General features: G+C 42.2%; 1 protein-coding gene across 2 annotated transcripts in view; it reads left to right on the top strand.

The window, feature by feature from the left end:
• Nucleotides 1–13,062, top strand: part of Hira (histone cell cycle regulator) — a 102,156-nt gene extending 89,094 nt beyond the window's left edge. For both annotated transcript variants that reach the window (XM_075969303.1, XM_075969313.1), the window contains one exon: nt 12,200–13,062. In XM_075969303.1, coding sequence (XP_075825418.1) covers nt 12,200–12,316 — 117 coding nt within the window. In that variant the 3' untranslated portion in view covers nt 12,317–13,062. The remainder of the gene's footprint in view (nt 1–12,199) is intronic.
• The last annotated feature ends 6,491 nt before the right edge of the window (nt 13,063–19,553 follow it).

Below are 19,553 nucleotides of genomic sequence, written 5' to 3'. Positions count from 1 at the left end.
TGAGAGTCTTTATTAAGCTGGCTGACATCTGGTGACTGCCTGGAGAGAAAAAACCTCACAGAGAGGCCTTGAATGCATTTTACAGGGAGCATTAGAGGCAAAGAACACAGAAACTGCATCCTGATTGGCGGTTGCAGGCAGAAGTAAAGCAAACCTTGGTATCCAGAGGCAGCAATACCCAAGAGCACCGAGAACTGTTGACCCTGTCTCTTAGCCTTTGGGGTTGGGATCTGAAGGATGGCAGCAATCCTACTCTGAGACAGGCTCCTTTTTCCTCACCTCAGCTGGTAGCTGAGATAGGTAGCTTCTGATGTACAAAGTTGGGTTTTCTTAGCTGACCACTCCGCAATCATTGACTTATTGTTAAGAGATGAAACTGGGAAAGCTTATGGACGGGCAGGAGGTCAGCACTTACTGCCTCATCAAACATGGTTGGAGAATTTTTAAATCCTAAGGGCAACCTGGTCCAGCTGTAACCTCCCTCTGCATCTGTCTATTCAAAGCAAAGATGGGTTGACTCATCTGCCAGTGGGAGGCCGAAAAATGCATCTTTAGGTCCAAGACAGTGTACACTTGTTTCTCTGGAGGAATCAGACTCATGAGAGTGGATAGGTTTGGGGCATGATGGTCTCAACCCTCTTATTCATGTCCCTCAAATCTTGGATGGGTCTGTCATAAGATGTCCCAGGTTTCTTCATAGACAAGAGAAGTGTTTTCCAGGGTGACTGGCAGGGCAGAAGTTCTGTCTCTCTAAGCCAGTCAATATGGACTACAATGCCCCCTTTGCTTCCTTGGTCATTATTTAATCTGGATAGTGTTAGCTGGACTGATTAGTTGAACAATTATCGGAATTTGATGTTCGGCCAGTGGATTGGGGGTGTTGGTTTCTGCCTATTCCCCCAGGAATCTTTTGTTGTAAATCTGAGAGATAACCCAATTCAATGTTTTGATTGGGGCAGGACTTTGAGCTAGGATATATTTTTCTGACTGAGGATAAGACCAAAAATTTTCAGTTTTTCCAGAAACTGGGACCTATTCACAACTTAAAATCCCTCGAACTTCTGTAACTTCTTTCTAATATCTGACTAGGTGACTGAGTAGGGGCTCACTAGGTGACCGGCAATGTTGAGCACCTGCCCATTCTCCAGTGCATCTGGGTCTAAGGGTGTATGGGCATGGTAAGGCTCTAGGAGGTGCTTTAGGTATGCAGCAGGATGTTTTGAGGTACCCTGTATGACCTCACTTCCCCTTGACAGGTCTATGGGCTTCCTTGGTGCTATTTGTAGTCTAGCCAGGAAAGTCTGGCTGTAGGTGTCTAGTGCTCCGTTACCTTGGTCTGTGTTAGGATCTCAATGTGATAAGTGTTATCAGCCAGAGAATCCCGTCTGGAGCCAAGGCTGCATTCTTTGCTTCCAGCCTCACGTGGTCCCTTTTTTTCTGATGTGAACAGGATGTCCAGTAACTATTCACAGTCATCCTAGGTGGGCTGGTGGAAATAGAAAACAGTCTCTAGGAGAGAGCTTGCAGTTTCTCAGAGAAAGGGAGGTTCTGGGACTTCAGCTCTGCAGGTCATTGGCTGGGAAGGGAACATATATCATAAATGGGAATGGGGGCTTCTTGCTTGACTCCTTCTCAAAAGGAGTCTGGGGGTTTGACAGAGGGGAGGAATGACAGAAACCACTAGGGTCTGGGTCAAGTCAGAGGAGTTCAGGGAATCAGGGATGGTAATTGAGACATGTGCTGTATTCTGGTAGGGGGCATGATTGGAACCCTTGGGTATGCAGGAGAGGCATAAACTTGGGAGGAAACCTTTGTAGGGCGAAAAGAAGAGTAAAAGGTCACTGGGTGCAGGCCCATAATGGAGTCATCATTCTTCATCCAGGGACAAGGGTGAGGAAGTTCTTCATTCTGGGTCACTGAATAAAAATTTTGGTGCTTTTTCCTCTTGGGGCTTAGCTACTAGAATCTTGATACCAGCTTTAAGGGAATAAGTTCTGAGCCATAGAGGAAGCTGTTGCTAGGGACTTAACCAAACATCTATGTAGGGAAACTGATCAGGGTGGCCAGAATTTCCTGTGATCATCAGCCATGCTGCTTAGGCCTTTTGGCTATCATATGTTCCTGCAGATGGCTGTCAAAAGAGGGTCACTCTAACTCACAAAGGGTCTGGAAGACTGTATGCACCCTGAAAATAGTGGAGGAAACAGTCCAAAGATGTGAGCTGGTTAGAAGCAGAGCCGCCCATAGTTTCTCTTTCAGGATCTCAATTCCCAATGACAAGTACCAGACCCATCAGAAGAGACAAAGACAAACAAGACAGGAACAGACGATAATATGGAGACAACTTAGGGGTGGCACTCATGCATCTGAACAGACCTGGGGAATGTGTTGACATTTCACACAGATCCTGGACATTGACCAGTGGCTGTACTGAACTCTCCTATGTGTCCAAACAGAAGACACCTTAAGCAGACTTACCTGGAAGTGACAAATCAGGTGGCTCACTGAAGGGTATTTAGACAGGGACGTGGGAGGGTCTGGGTTGTTGTGAACAAGTTCTCTCAGCTGTGACCTGTGCCGAGGCCTTGGGGTTGGTCAAACTGGTGAGCATCTTGTTTTGGGATAGAGACCCAAAGACCATTTATCATGACCAGAGTCGGAATTGAGAATCTGTAGTAAGCTGGCAACTGCCTAGAGAGAAACACTTCTCACAGAGAGCCTCAAATGCATTTCATAGGGAGCTTTAAAGGCAAAGGAAAACTACATCCTGGTTGGCAGTTGCAGGAAAAAGTAAAGCAGGCAGTGCAACAGAAGCCAAAAGCATGCAGCTAGCTGGGGTATTTCAACCCCGAGTTTCTAGAACAGAGTTGGGTGCTTTCCCACTGGGCTTTACATGGTGGAGATAGAAAGGGATGGTGGTGGTGGTGTCAGTTTTAAGCTAAACCACAGATGTCCCAAGCTGAGGGAGGATGGGGGAGCCTTTGCCCAGTCACTGTTGTTACAAATTTGTCTAATGGTTTGCCGGTTTTGTTAATTCTTTGAAAGAACCAGCTCTTCCTTTTGTTGATTCTTTGGATTATATCTTTCATTTTTGTTTTCTTAATTTCTGCCCTGGTTGTGGTCATCTCTTTCTGTTTACTGTTTTTGTCTTTGGTTTGCCCTTGTTTTTCTAAGGCCCAAAGAAACTTCATTAAGGTATTACTTTGAAGTTTCTCAATTTTTTTTGATAAGCTAAATGCATATAACACATAGAATGAATATGTGAATATTAAAATTACATCTACCCCCACTGCATTGTTGGGGTCTACATATAACCCAGGCAACTCTCTTGAGGTCTTCAGACCTCTGTGGAAACTAAATCTTGAGCAAGAAGAGGTAAATTCACTGTGTCAGTACAAGGAGGTTTGCACTGATGCAGAGAGATATCTCAGAGACCCCCAAATACTGTGCAGAGAAGGCTAGAGACATTCTGAACTCTTGAGGACAGGGTAGGCATGACTCATCCTCACCATAGCGTCCCATGGGGTTTTCTCTGGTGGCTTGGGGGTCCTGGAGAGAGTCCTAAAGGACCCCACTAGAACTGAGTCCTTTCTGAGAGGCAGGCTCACCTGGTGAGAACCTCATTTCCAAGGGGCCTTTGTTTTGAGGGGGCCTGTTCGTTCCCACATTGAGTGACATGTGGTCCTGAAACACTGCCAGACAGTGCTCTAGGTGTGATCAAGAGACTCTGGACAGTCACCCCTGATGTGATTGGTCTGGGACCCTGAGGTCCATTGGTCATGCCTATAAAGCTGGGCATCCTGGCCTTTGAGCTCTTGACTCTCTTCCCTGCTCTGGCTGGGTGGCAGATTTAGGAGTTTATAAACTTTTTTCTTAGGGCTGCCTTTATTATGTTCCATAAGTTTTGGTCTGCTTGTCTTCTTTTACATTTTGATTTCTTCCTTGACCCAATTATCACTCAGTAGTGTATTGTTTGGTCTGTATAACTCTGTGTGCTTTCAGTGATTTCTATTGCTGTTGATATCTAGCTTTATTCTTCTGTGGCCGGAGAGAATGTAGAATCTTATTTCAGTTTTCTTGTATTTGTTGAGACTTGTTTTATGTCCTAATATGTGGTCTATTTTAGAGAAAATACTATGGCTGCAAAGAATAATATGTATTCTTTTGTGTTGGAGTGAAGTGTTCTGTATGTATCTGTTAGGTTCATTTGGTTAATGGTTTCATTTATCTCCACTGTTTCTCTGTCTAGTTTTTGTCTGGATGGCCTATTTGTTGTGGAGAGTGAGTTTACAACCAATAGCATGTCCTTTATGAAATTGGGTGCCTCTGTGTTGTTTGGTGTGTATTTAGAATTGTATACCCTCTTCTTGGGTTGTGTCTCTTAATAAGTATGTAGTGATCTCTCTCATCTTTTCTTGTTAGCTTTGGTTTTGCAGTTCATTATGTCAGATATTAGAACAGCTACACCCACTTGTTTCTTAGTTGTGTTTGATTAGAATACAACTTTGTAACCTCTTTAGTCCAAAGTGATTTCTGTCATTGATGGTGAGGTGTGTGCCTTTGAGGCAGCAAAAAGATAGATCCTGTTTTCTTATCCAATAAGTTAGTCTCTTTATATTGGGAAATTGAGGCCATTAATATTCAGAGTTATTATTGAAAGATTTGTGTTAATTCCTTTTATTTTGTTGTTTTCTTAGACTTCTTTTGATTAGCTCATCATTTCATCATCACCATCATTTATGCCCTGGCAATGCTTAAGCATGCATGGGCAGCCTGTTTATGTTTGTTTTCCAGTTGTTCCTATCCTGGGCAGTCCTAGATGCATGTGTTATTGTCATACCCAGGGTTCCACAGTCTTCCTTTATGTTGTCTATCCAGCGTTTTTTGGGCTTTCCTCTTCTTTTATCTCATGCACTTCTCCAAGCAGTGCTATCTTTGGGTATCTGCCTTCATTCGTTCTCATAACATGGCCAAAATATCTCAAACACCCTTGCCGTATCCTGTAGTTCACTCCTGTAGCTGGAGATGTTTCTTAAAATCATGTGACACCTAGAATCCTCCTGAGACATGCCATCTCAAAAACGTTCGGCCGCTGTTCTGAAGAGCGTTTCATTGTTCAGGTTTCAGAGTTGTAAAGAAGGCAAGTGTCTCACATACTTGTAATTTTGTTGTTGTCATTAGGTCTCTTGCTGACCAAACCTTTCCTAGTGCCTGAATACAACCCTCGCTGTCCCTATTCGCCTCCTGATGTCTAAAATAGTTCCCTCTTTTGAACTGAGGTTTCCTCCCAGATAGACAAAGTTGACTGTTTGCTTGAGGTTCTGATTCTTTATTACAGTGTTAGAATCCTTGTATGCCCTTCCCATGTGTTGTATTTCAGTCTTCTCGATGTTTACTTTCATACCAAGGCTGTCACTGATTCACACCCCGTCTATCTACAGGCCTTTCTCCTCATTCTCCAGGGCTGTTGCTATTATTAATTCTAGGCCTGCTCAAGTTACAGGGGCATTAATTTGTTGTGCCACAGCAGTCCATTATCCCGCAAAGGATAAAGGGCAGAACAGAGGAAACCCTAGCAGAAGCCCAGTGCAGATTCAGAGCTAACAGGAGCACAGTTGATTAGATCTTCACTTTGAGGCAACTGGCAGAAAAATATGAAAAAGATGGTTTTGTCTGTTAACGCCAACTTTAACAAGGCATTAGATAGCATTTGGAGGAAAGGACTTTGGGAAACAATGAGGTTCTACAGATACCCAGAAGAAATCTTACGAATACTAGAAAATGCCTATAAAGACACCTTTGCATCCGTCACAGTCTGTGGAGAACTAAGTGATCAGTTTAAGACAATTGTAGGAGTGTTGCAGGGATGCGTCCTCTCACCACTACTCTTTAAATATATTCTTTTGATTTGCTACCCTGCCATTATTAATCTATTTTCCATGACTTCTTGGTGTGTTTATCCGTCTCTTCAGAGTGAAGTGTCCTTTCTAGCGGCCTCTGTAGAGCTGGCTGAGTCAGCATAAATTCCTTTCATCTGATTTTGTCATAGAGTTTTCAATATTAGTAGGTAGTTTTACTGGGTAAAGTAGTCTGTATTGGCATTTGTGGTATTCAGAACTTGGAATCTTCTGGCTTTAAATGTTTTATTTTGGAGGTATTATTCTGATGGGTCATCAGTGACTTGAGCTTTCTCTCTTGTGGCTTTTAATGCTCATTCTTTATTTTATGTTTTAGTGTGTTATCTATAATATGTTGTGGAAGCTTCCTTTTCTAGTCTTTTCTATTTGGATTTCTGTAGGCTTTTGTATCTGCAGTTTCTACCCTTCCTTATCTTGTGAGAGCCACACACCTTGATGGTTCTCTCTTCTGCTGCCTTTTGGTGTATCTCCATGTCTGGTTTTCCTCCCTTGAGTAAGCTCTGGCCAACTGATTGTTGGAGACAAGAGATCTTGGGAGGTAGGGTACAGTCAGGAGAGCTCTTGTGTCTAGAGGTTGAGGGCCTACCTGGGAGTGCTGAGAAGTGAGGTCCCAGGGGAACAAGTGGCTCACAGGATAGGAGGAAGCAGTCCTAGTCTGAGGGGTGGTTGATGGAAGATCTGCAAGTATCCAGGTCTCCTGGCAGCACTTGGAGGTGATATCGCAGAGGAGCCCTTGGACCTGTGGAGTGAGGCAGAGTGGTGGATGGTTTACAAGATGGGAAGGGCATGAGAGGGAGGTCCTAGAGTTGTTGTGCAGGCCTGTGAGGTGGATTGGAGTGGAGGCTACCTAATTAATGGTGTGGGGAAAGCAAGTCCTAGTGAAGTTGAGAGGGAATTTTCTGACTTTAGTATTTGCTATTGTTATATTTTATACCCGTTAGTTTATTAGCTGTAACTGGAGCATGGGTGTATACATGTACATGAGTTTATGTTTTGGTGGTTTTTCTAAGGAAATATAAAATTTGCTGTAATCTCTCCATGTGATAAGATACTACTATACTACTTTACCTGTTGTAAGACACCTAAATTATTTTTTAGATTATTTTATGTGTATAGGTATTTTGCCTACATGTATGTGTACTACATGTGTGCCTGCAGAGGTCAGAAGGTATTGGATCCACTAGAACTGAAGTTATAGGTGGTTGGCAGTTACCGTGTCAGTGCTGGGAATTGAATCTGGATCGTCTGCAAGACCAACAAGCGCTCTTAAAAAAGATTTTTTTATTTATATATTTTATGTATATGGGCTCTTTGTCTGCATGTAGCATGTATGTCTGCACACCAGAAGAGGGCATGAAACTACAGTTATAAATGGTTGTTATCTGCCATGTGGGTGCTGGGAATTGAACTCAGTACTTCTGGGAAAGCAGCCAGGCTCTTAACCGCTGTGTGGTCTCTCCAGCCCCAAGAATCTGTTAAAGTAATACTTTCATATTCTTCTGATCTCATATGTTATAAACCACAGACTATGATTTCGTTGTCTTCTTTACAAAGCAGGTCTTTTTGATGTTTTAGATTGTTTTACCCTGTAATTTTTAAACCTTTTGTAATATGTAGAATGTTGAGCATCTGCCTTTTTTTTTTGTCTCATTTGAATAGCCAAGTAGCACTTACTGAATAGCCCCCTCCTTTTTCTCCCACTGTATCTCTTTTATGGTTTATTTTGCTTATCTAAGTGTGGATCTGATTACAGGATCTATTTAAGTTTTCATTGCTTCAATTTTAAGTTTTTCAGTCTGTAGGAATAGTGATTAATTTTTTGATTTCATCCTTGATCTTAGTTCTTTCTTTTCTTCTGCTGATTTAGGGTTTGCTTTATTCTTGTTTTCCAGTGCATTGTTTGGTTTGTTTGCCTAAGATTTCTCTGAGTTTTCCAAGTGGGCACTTAGAGATAGAAATGTCCCTCTTAGGATTGCCTTCATTGTATCCCATAACTTTTGGTAAGTTGTGTGTTTGTTTTTATTCATTTATAGAACTTAAAAAATTCTTGAATTAGCCCATCCCTCATTCAAATATGCTGTTCAAACTTGGTCAGCCTCTGTTTTCTGTAATTTCTCTTCCTATTAATTTGTGGTCTTACTCAATTTTGATAAGAATACAAAGAATTCTTTGAATTTTTTTTCTTTCTGTATTTGTTGAGACTTACTTGCTTTGTATCCTGATGTTGTAGAAAAAGTTCCATGGGCTGCAGAGAATGAGAATCCTTTAATGTAAGTGAAATGTAAATGACTTGGTCCATTTAATCTGTGGAGCCATTTAATTCTACTCCTCTGTTTTTTCTTTCTTTCTGGTTGACCTGTCAAAAGGTGGGAGTGAGAGTCGCTGGCTGTCACTACTTTGGGGTTGCTCTGTGACTTTATACTTAGTGTATTTGCTATGAAACTGAGTCAGCCCGTGTTTGATGGGTATTTATTTAGAGCTGGATTGTTCTTTTGGTGGCGTGCTTCTTTGATCAGTACGAATGGACCCCTCTTATCTCTGACTAGATGAAGTCTATTTTATGGGATATTAGACTAGCACACTTGCTTACTTTCATTGTTTTTATTGTTGGGTTGTTTTGCTACCATTTGCTTGGAAAACCTTAAGGTGGTGGCGCCTGTCATTGTTGGTGAGGTATGTTTCTCAGAAGAAGCAGAAGGAAGGTTCTTCTTCTCTTTACTCCTTCCCTCCCTCGTTTCTTCTTTTCTAAGGCAGTTTTTCTATATAGACCAGGCTGGCCTCAAACTCAGAGATTGCCTGCTTTTGTCTTCTGAGTGCTGGGATTAAAGGTGTGTGTCGTTCCCCGCCAGGATCTTGTTTTATAATCCAGGCTTCTAGTCCTTATCTTTTTGTTGGGAAATTCCAGCCATTGATATTCAGGATATTCAGTTATTACTGAAAGATGTATGTTGATGCTTATCATTTGATTGATACATACTGTGTATGTGTGTGCGCGCGCATGCATGCACACGTTTCTTGGTTTGATTTCCTTTTAAAATTTAGTTTTGCTTATTTTTTTTCTGTATCCTCTTGTGTATGTTTATTTTTCTCCTCAGTTGAAAGTATTCCTTTCAGGATCCTCTGTAAGGCTGAATTGGTGGCTATAAAATTGCTTCTGCCTACTTTTTAAAAAAAGATTTATCTTAATATGCGTGTGTGTGTGTGTGTATGTCTATATGCATGCTGTGCATGTACAGATGCCTGTGGAGGCCAGACCAGGGCATGGAATCTTCTGGACCTGGAGCTACAGATGCCACCCAGTGTGGGTACTGAGAACTGAATTTGGTTCCTCTGAGCCATCTGTCCAGCCCTCCTTTAACCTGCTTTCATTGTGGAGAGTTTTTCTTTCTTTCTTTTTTTTTTTAAGATTTCATTTTGCCTCCCAACCACAGTTCTCCCTCTCACCCCTCCTCTCGCCTCCCTTCTCCCCTCAGCCCACTCCCCCATACACTCCTCCCATGGGAATCAACCAAGTTCTGCACATTAAGCTGGGGCAATACCAAGCTCCTCTCCTTTGCGCTAAGGCTGAGCATGGCTTCCCACCATAGGGAACGGGCTCTCAGACCAAGCTTCACCACTGTCTCCCACATATTTAGGGCCTCGTTTGGTCTAAGTCGAGAGCTCATGAGTTTCCACAAGCTTGGTCCAGCTGTCTGTAGATTTCTCCATTATGAACTTGACCTCCCCTGCTCATATATTCCATCCTCCCTGTCTTCGACTGGATTCCCAGAGCTTGTCCTGATGCTTGATTGTGGATTTCTGGATCTGGTTCCATCAGTTAACTTGGATGAAGGCTTTATGATGATAGTTGGAATATTCACCAATTTGGTTACAGGGGAAGGACAGTTCGGGCACCCTGGAGAGTTTTTCTTCCATTTTAACAGATAGTTTCGCTGGTATATTAGGCTGGCTTCTCAATTATGTTTTTTTAGAACTTGAGAAGCACATCTCTCTAAGCCTGCTTGGCTTTTGAGGTTTCCATTGAGAAGTGAGTAATTACTGTGGCCTGGCTTTCTGTGTGATTTGGCCCTCTCTCTTGGAGCTTGAGGTACTCTTTCTTTGTGCCCTGTGCATTTAATGTTTTAACTGTTTACTTGGTGTTCTGTGAGTTAATCTGAATGGTACTTTCCTTAGATTTGGAAAATTTTCTTCTTTGATTTCATTGCAAATATTTCCTGTTCTTTGGCATGAAATTCTTCTCTTGTACACTCAAGATTCACAAATTTTGCTTTCTCTTAGTATCCCAAAGATCTTGTCACTATCATTAAATATGCTTTTTAATTTTTTTTTTTTGAGACAGGATCTCATTATGTATTTCAGGCTGTCTTTTAAGCTCATTGAAATCCTTCTCCTGTTTCCAATTCCTGGGGTTAAAGGTGTGAACCACCACACTGGGCAGAGGCAGTGGGGTAGTGATTGTTGCTGTTGCTGCTGCTTCCTCCTTCTCCCTCTTCCTCCCCTCCTCTGCTTTCCTCATTTCCCTCTTCCTTTCCCCTCTTCCCCCCTTTCACCTTCCCCTTCCTCTTCTCCTTTTTTTTTTTTAAAAAAGAAATGGTCTCTCTGTGTAGCTTTGGGCCCAGAGCATGCAGTTCTCCTGCTCCTACCTTCCAGATGCTGAGATTATAGACATCACCATGCCAGACTTTAGCTGTTATCTTTATTATGCTTGTCTGCCAGTATTTTGTGATTTTGTGTTTTCTACATGGAACAAGAAATCAAATCATTTTAAAGAAGCATTTTCTATTTTCCAGTTCCATGCCTTCCTCACGTATCTTACTGTTTTTGCTACAATTTTGAAATCTTTTATCATAGTAAATTATACATTTTTAAATTATTTAACTCCCCTTTTCTGGATCAACTCAACTTGGTTATAGTTTCATTAGGAAAGATTGTTAATTATTTATAAGGGATTTGTACATGCAGTTTCATGATGACATCCATTGGTGTTTGATTTAAGGCTAGCCTAGGTTATTTACAAAGTAGATGAAGTTAGGGTTCTTCATTTTTCCCCCCCTCTAAGTTTGTGTAAGATTGGAAAATGCTGATCTTTGGGTGTTCGTTAGAGGGCATTTCACAAACCTGGTATTTCTGGCGTGTTCTTTGGTAAGAGTTTCTTTCTGAGTGAAGCATGTTACGAACAAGTTGTTACCCCAGCACTGTTAACTAATGGCTATTACCATCTTTAACTCCTGGTGTCCATGGTTCTGTTTTCCTGGGCAGGCTGCTGTGGGTGGAACCTGGACTCTTGTACGTTCAAGGCAAATGGTTTTCCATTGAACCAGATCCCTGATCTTAAGAATATCATAGAACCCACTCACATTTTAAGTAGAATTTTGAGTGTCTTTGAAATCTAGATTATAGAGTTGAGGATGTAACTCTGTGTGGTGATAAATTCCAGTGCATGAGTGGCAGAGACAAGGTGACAAGATGTTTAAGGTCGTTCTTGGCAATATTCAGAGTGTAAGGCTCCTTGGTTGCATGGACCCTGTTTCAAACATAAAATCTAGAATATGATACAGGATTGTTTTTACATGTATGTGCTGGTGACTGAACCTGGGACCCCACATACTCTGATGTGTCCTATACCTGCCCTCAGCCATTACTCATACACTTTCGTCCCTCTGCCCTGTCAGCTGGGGACAGCTGATCTGACCTGGCCTCTGGCAGCTCCCATTCTTTGCCTAAATTCTGGGTCTTCTCTGCCCTTGGCAAATGCTTCCTGCCAGGCTGGTTTCCATTTGATACTATTGTTTAGATTTACTCTTCGACCTGGGCAACAGAGAGCCTGCTTAGTGATGACGACTGCATGTGGCAAACAGGAGCCAAGGGAGGAGATAGAGAAAGAATATCAGAAGCCACCACTGTCCCTGAGTGCATTATTAACCCAGGGTTGCCCTGCAGTACCTGGAGTAGGAGAACATCTGTCTGAGGGACAGCCTAGAAGCCCTCAATCCTGGTATGCCACCTGTCCCACCCTACAAGGTTAAATTTCAAGACCTCTGCCCAGGAAGTGAAAGTTTAGTGGGAACTGTCAACAACTGTAGGACAGGTAGGAACAGAGCCTGGTCTTTCCTGCTGCCTGTGCCACCATGTCTCCTCCTGCCACCCTTTCCTCATATACTTTCATCTGATCCCACCTTTTAGCTTAGGGTTTATCAGGTGTGGGGTCTCTGCCAATCCAGCAAAGGTATCATGTCTGGACCCCCTGACACTTCCCTCAGCTGTTATTCTTGTGTCTACAGGGTCTGCGGAAGAGGGAGCTGCTGAAGGAACTGCTGCCAGTCATTGGGCAGAATCTTCGATTCCAGCGCCTCTTTACTGAGTGCCAGGAACAGCTGGACATCCTGAGAGACAAATAGCCTGCCCTGGCCGTCCCCAGCTTCATGAGGGGCAGGACCACACTCTTGCTCCTGGCACGTGCCAGGGCTAGCCCCCACCTGTCAGGGCGGTAGTGGAAAGAGAGAACTTGGCGGAAGGTGTATTGTGCTGCACCAGCACAAGCCCAGTTCCTGGGTGGACATACTCTATGTCCCAGGTCTGGGATGACCCCCAAAGGGGGCAGCTTGTCCCTCCAATACAGGCCTAGCTGTGGACCTGGGGTTGGTACTGGGGCTCTGCCTTGCTGCCCGGAGTCAGCGGCAATCTCCTGAGCCTGTGTCCAGCTCGGCCCCAAGGTAGACGTTGGCTCCTGACCAGGCAGATGCTGTGCTGCTTCCGCTCTGACGAAGCTGTTTGTGAGAGCAGAGCCTGGGAGCGTGAGGGCTATGCAGTCAGCAGACGGACCTGAAGCCTGTGTAAAAGCAAAGCTGTTCTGACACACGGACTATTTTTATACTAGAATTTGCTAACTTGGAATATGAAGTTTCTTTTGGTTGATCAGGATATCCCTATGAGTTACTTGGACATTGGTCACTTGTAGGAAATTTAAACTCTAATTATGACAGCTACACTGAAAAATAATTGTACTGAAATTAACTTGTCTATCTTCATTTGGTTTAATTTTTAAATGTTTGTAAAAAGAGACACTTTGTGTGTTGGGGGGTTGGGACAAGGGAGGGCAATTTCTTTTCTAAGTGTAAAATAAATGAACATGCATTGGATACCAAACCATTTGCCTTCCTTGCCTTTTTCTTCTCATGTTCTATCTGCCCTCATCATCTTTCTCCTCTTGTGGCAGTGACAAGGTTGGAGCATGAAAGGATCTCCCCGTGTCATGTGGTCCCTCTCGGTACCCCATGTCGAAGTTCATCTTTGGTGTGTGGAAATCAGCTGTCTGGTCATCCAGCACCTCAGGCTAGCTTCGGGCTGACAGACAGGCACCCTTGGTGCCTCAGCTCTTCATTATGAAAGATACAAACATGAGGATACTGAATTATCAGAAGCCTCAGTCATGTGGGCAAAGTCCTGGCAACTAGAAACCACTCTTTTGAATTATTTCTCTTTCTCTCTCAACATTTACTCATATGCTTGTGGATGTGTACGCCACGGCGCTTCTGGAGGTCAGAAGATAACTTTGGGTGTTCTTTCCACTGTGTGAGCTCTGGGGATTGAACCCAGGGCATCAGGCTTGCTGGCAGGTACCTTGCCAAAGTCTAGCAAGTCTATTTTAACCACCACTGCTTGCAGTAGATGGAGGCCAGGGACTGCTGTTTTCAGTGAAGATGGAATAACACAGACCAAATTTACTCTCCTGCCCGAGAAAGCAATGAGCCAGTCAAAATTCATGAGTCAATGGTTTCAAGACACTGGGTATGAGAAAAGGATGGCGACTGGAGTGTTCGGCTGATAGTGCAAGGCCCTGAGTTTGATTTTAAGCATCACATACACAAAAGATGGAAAATGCTGAGCCCCAAAGTGCCAAGCTTCCATGGAGAGAGTAAGGAAGTGGAACTCAGGGCTGCCTGAATTGAGGAAGTAGAGTGGAGAGAACAGGCAGCTGGTTAATGGAACAGGATACCAGAGATAAAAGAGCTCCATGGAGAATAGGAAAGTTCAGGGATCCCTTGAGCATTCATTCAGCTTAATGCTGCCCAGTACATGCATGGTGGAAGCTCCCACATGGGAAGACCACTGGGCCAAGTTTGAGATTTCTGGTTCATTGTTTTGTTGTCAAGGCAGCATAACTATCACAACCATTTCTTATGGTACCTTTTAAGAAGTACATATGGGACTGGAGAGATTTCTTGGTGGCTAGGAACACTTGTTGCTCTTGCAGAGGACCTGAGTTCAGTTTCCAACATCCATATTGGATGGCTCACAACCACTGGTTACTCCAGTTCCAGGGGAACTAATGCCCTCTTCTGGCTTACACAGGCACACCCCCGCCATGTGTATAAGCCTACACTCACATGTATACACAAAATTTAAAAATGAAAATAAATCTTTTTTTCTTTTGTTTTTCGAGACAGGGTTTCTCTGTGTAGCCTTGACTGTCCTGGAACTTGCTCTTTAGTTCAAGGCTGACCTTGAACTCACAAGAGATCTGCCTCTTAAGTGCTAGAATTAAAGGTGTGTGCTGCTACCTGCATGGCTGTTTCTTGTCTTCTTTTTTTTCTTTTGAAAAATGAAAATAAAACTGAAGATTATATTTAAGATATGTAGTTTGAAGCAGGTAATTTGATGGTCTTTAGTGCCATCATGCCTATGTGCATACATAATCAGTCATTGTTGGAGCATTTTCATTGCCTCAAAAAGAAAATTGAAAGTTGGACATAGCCATTCACACCTATAATTTTAGCACCTAAGAGGCTGAGGCTGAGGGATTGCCACGGGTTTCAGGACAGTCCTGCTACACAAATGAGATCTTTTCTAAAAACTGCAGACTGGAATATAACTTGCTTGGTAGTAGTGTTTGGATAGGATGCACAAAGCCCTGAATTCAACCCCCAGTGCCATTTAAACCAAGTGTGGTGGCCCAATCTGTCCTCCCATTATTCAGGAGGTGGAGGCAGAATCAGAGGTTCAAGGACATCTTCAGCTACACAGGAAGTTTCAGGCCAGGCTAGAGTATAAGACACTGTATGAAAAATTAAATGCAGATGGGATGGTAAGAGAAGGAATATTGGGAGGGATAGCCAACACTAAAGAATATTTAAGGGCTGGAGAGATGGCTCAGTGGTTAAGAGCACTGGCTGCTCTTCCAGAGGTCCTGAGTTCAATTCCCAGCAACCACACGGTGGCTCACAACCATCTGTAATGAGATCTGGCGCCCTCTTCTGGTGTGTGGGCATACATGGAGGCAGAATATTTACATAATAAATAAATCTTAAAGAATATTTGAGGAGTCATATGGGAATCTACTATAATAGAAACTTCTTAAATATATACATACAGGAAAGAAATTTAAATGGAATTACCAAGTAATGGAGAAGACAAAGCCCCAACTAGATGTCTCTTGCCACCAAGTGAGACCTCCAGTGCCAGAAATGGATTAAGAATAATTAAGTTGTTGGCCAATGGGGCCACATCGAAACACAACCCAGGTTATTGCCAGAGCTATTGGTTGCTCTCCACAAATTGATGGTAAGGTTCTATTGCTGAAGAAAACACCTATATATCTCATTGAATATGGGGAAGTTGAGTTGGTAGCTAACTAGAGCCTCCATCCATTTTTACTAGTGTTCATGGTACTGGTAGGTACTTGGCATGCTACAAGAAGAGAAAGGTAAACACCAACTCTGATGCTAAACCTTGGATCTACAATGATGACCTGCCGGCATGATACACTGGTGGTACAAATGTTTTGGGAGTAACCAACCACTATCTGATTTTATTTTAGGCCCCCTCCATGAAATAAAAAACATCCCTGACACTGCTGGGGTGCCAATAACCTGAGACTAGAAAGGCCATGGACCTAGGGGAAAACCAAATGCTATTTTTATCTAAGGAATGTTGCAATAAAATGGCTTCTAATGGCATTCTGCTATAACCATAGACCCGTGTCTCACTCAGCCATCATCAGAGAAGCTTCCTTCTGTAGAAGATGAGAACAAATATAGAGATCCACACTAGAAAATGTGCAGAGTGAGAGACCTTGAAATATTCTATCCTAAATGTGGGAGCCCACGTGTGACTCAGTTTCCATCTGGAGTCAATTCTGACATAAAAAAGTCATTTGAGTTCAAGCTTGCCTGCTCTGCCTGTATCATTGGGGGCTGTGAGACAGTTCTGATTAAGCCCATGGGAAAGAGCATTTTGCCCATGAGAATAAAACACACTCTCCAGTAGAAAGAATTGTGCTGATACCAGACCTCAGAAACATTGAGACAGAAATTGAAAGTGCTTACTCAATGTCTTGTGGTTAGATACTGACTGACTGTGCTGTGCTTTGTTCTGCTTTTGTATATAAGCAGGCTCTGAAATAAACTCGGGACTGGTTGGTATTCACCTCCAGTCTATCCTGTTTTCTGTCTCAATTTCTTACAATCTGCCATTTCCTCAACTTCATGCCCCCTTCCAGGTGCCCTATGTGACTTTGTTGGAACAGGCTCCAACATGCGCACCCAATGTGGGGCTGGACATGGGGGATTTTCATGTTGGACCCCTTGGGTTGAAAGAATATACTCTTTTAAAGTGGATCTGCTGTGAGCTTATCTGGGAGCCATGTGTTGTAAATATAAAGGTAAGTAAATGAGCAGAGCAAATACTAAAAAGGTCAGTTGCACAGTCTAAAAATAAATAAAAAGTAACTTGAGTTTAAATGTTAATTATGGGCCAAGGAAATAGTAAACAGTTATTTATACATTAAATTAAAGATATTTTAAAAGTCAGCGGTGCCAACATAGGACATCAAAAACTGTGTAAACTTTTAAAATTTGTACATTTAATTATAGATATTTTAAAGGCTAGGGGTACTAAGGACAGGCAACAGAAATTGCTTTAGTTTTTGAAATTTATAAAGGATGTATGCCCCTGGTTCCCTGCAGAAGGGGCCATGAGTCTAGAGATTTAAAAGGTGTAAATGAACGAGCGCCCTTTGTCTTAGTCTGTGTTTTGTCTGTTACTATGTTGCTGTTCTGTTTTATGTGTTCACATCTCTGAAAAACTTAAGTGGTACCAGTACCTGGTTGTCTGTCATTGCTGTAGGAAGTCCTTCTGTATATATATTGATTTTATTAGTTAATGGAGAAGTTGCTTTTGGCCAATGCCTTAACAGAAGTTATCCAGGCTGGAAGATCTCTCTCTCTCTCTCTCTCTCTCTCTCTCTCTCTCTCTCTCTCGAGGCAGAGTCAGTGAGAAGCCATGAAGCTGCTGGAGGAGACAGACATACTGAAACCTTGCTGGTAAGCCACAGCCACATGGCGATACACAGATTAATAGAAATGGGTTAATTTAAGATGTAAGAGCTAGCCAATAAGAAGCTAGAGCTAGTAGGTCAAGCAGTGATTTAATTAATACATTTTCTGTGTGATTATTTGCATGCAGGCAGCCAGGAACGAACAGTGAATTGTGGGGGGAGGCTGCTTGTTTGTTTCCTCACTACCCAGACTCCCGAAATAATCACACTGAAACTATATTAATTGCAAGACTGTTTGGCCAATAGCTTAAGTGTACTTCTAGCTAGCTCTGCTCTTACATCTTAAATTAACCCATTTCTATTATTTTATATTTTGCCATGAGGCTCTTGGCCTACTGGCAATGTTGGTGGCTTGTGTCTTTCTACTCTGGTGGCTATATGGTGTCTCACTAATCTGCCTTCTTTCTCTTTATATATCTCTTTCAGCCTGGCTATATTCTGTTAAGCCATTGGCTGAAAGCAGCTTTTTTATTAACCAATAAAAGCAACACATATGCAGACGGACTTTGCACACCATGCCATTATTGTCTTTTTTTGGTCTATTGACCTTTGATATCCTAGAGGAGAGGAGGCAGACAGCCTCTGCCTCTAGCTCCCTGTGCTTTTTATTGGATCAGTTCCCTGAGGATACATATAAAGTTGTAAAAGTCCAGAGGCAATATAAATAATGCTGAGTGTAAAGGAAAACTATAAAATATGTATGAGATTTGACTATGTTGTGTTAATTCTGGTTGGTTTCTCCATTAAAGAGGCTGGAAATTTTTCACTTCAGAATATTTACGTTATAAGTAGGGTTATACTCTTTAAAGGTGAAAGTAGGACCAGGGACCAAAATACAAGTTAATAATTAATGATATTGCAACCTGTTGTAATATGGGTGGCGGGCTGCATCCCCGGCACCCGGCCGCCCCCACGGCTAGCTTTACCTGAAATAATTACACGGAAACTGTATTCTTTTAAACACTGCTTGGCCCTTTAGCTCTAGCTCTTACTGGCTAATTCTGATATCCCGATCAACCCATCTCTAATAATCTGTGAGCACCGGTCTTACCGGGAAGATTCTAGCCTACATCCATCCTGGGTCGGAGCTTCATTGCGTGTGTGGGGCATGGTGTCTCTCTGAGGCGTCTGCTCCCGAGAGAAGAGCTGTCTGAGCTCACTTCCTCTTCCTCCCAGCGTTCTGTTCTGTTTACTCCTCTCACCTATCTTCTAACCAATGAGGGCCAAGCAGTTTCTTTTTATTTAACCAATGACCTTCCTCCATCAGCAACCCTTTGGGTTACAGGATTCTGTATGATTGGCCTCCTATAAAACAACAAGGCTAAAGCTCTTAGTTATTCAGACTTTGACAGAGAAGTTCAAACATGTTTCTTAAAAACTGTCAAAATAAAAAAAAAACCTGTCAAAATCACATCTGTGGCCTGTAAATGAAAACTGCAATCTAACTGCTCCTAAAATGGTTATAAATAGGACAAATGCTTATGAGTATATATAAATTCTGAGGGTCTAAAAATGTAAAGGCCTGAGGACATCAATACAGGTTGTAAAGATCTGAAGGCATAAAAGCTTGGATTACATGGGTCTGAAAAAATATTCTAAAAAATATAGATACAATTTATAAGAATAAAATTGTTTAATAGGTATATAAAATATTACGGGATTTCTTTCACCTTCCATAACATTATTATGTTAGGATTTCAAAAAGTTTAGAGTTTAACATTAATAGAGTTCTGACAAGCTAAAAGATGAATGGCTGCTTACTATTTTGGTCACAAGCTCAAGTTTTTAAATTTCATTTGGTTGTCTTCTGTATATAGGCTTATATGCTGTTTGATCCAAATCTATAGCTTTTCCTAGGGTTCAAGGAGTTGAGTCTATTCCTGCTCTTTTACACATAGTTGTTACCCTGCCCATTCTACAGTATGGATGTCAGTGCAGATTGATAATGCTAACATATCTAAAACTTTTATTATTTTATAAAATGGAGATTCATACAAACTTCAGAAAATTGAGAGAATTATAAAACTTGGATCTACTTCTCACAAGTCAAAAGGATTGTGGTATTTTTTTTCTCTTTCCTAGTCTTGGGATTCTTTCTCTTCTCCAATTACTGAGACAATGAGTCTACAAGTTTCAAATGAGTTCATAAATCTTAACTTCTGTTCCTAGTTTGTATCTGTCTCAACAGGTTTCCATGTGGCTGATGAATCCATCCAAGCATCAGATGCTGACAACTTACTTCAGATAACCATGAACAATGAACTTGCTGAAAGCTAACGCGGACCAATCCAGCTGATGAT

Source organism: Microtus pennsylvanicus, chromosome 1 (genome assembly GCF_037038515.1).
Source record: "Microtus pennsylvanicus isolate mMicPen1 chromosome 1, mMicPen1.hap1, whole genome shotgun sequence".
Taxonomy (NCBI): Eukaryota; Metazoa; Chordata; class Mammalia; order Rodentia; family Cricetidae; genus Microtus; species Microtus pennsylvanicus.
The sequence above is the reverse complement of the archived record's forward strand: the minus strand, read 5'-3'. Positions and strand labels throughout refer to the sequence as shown.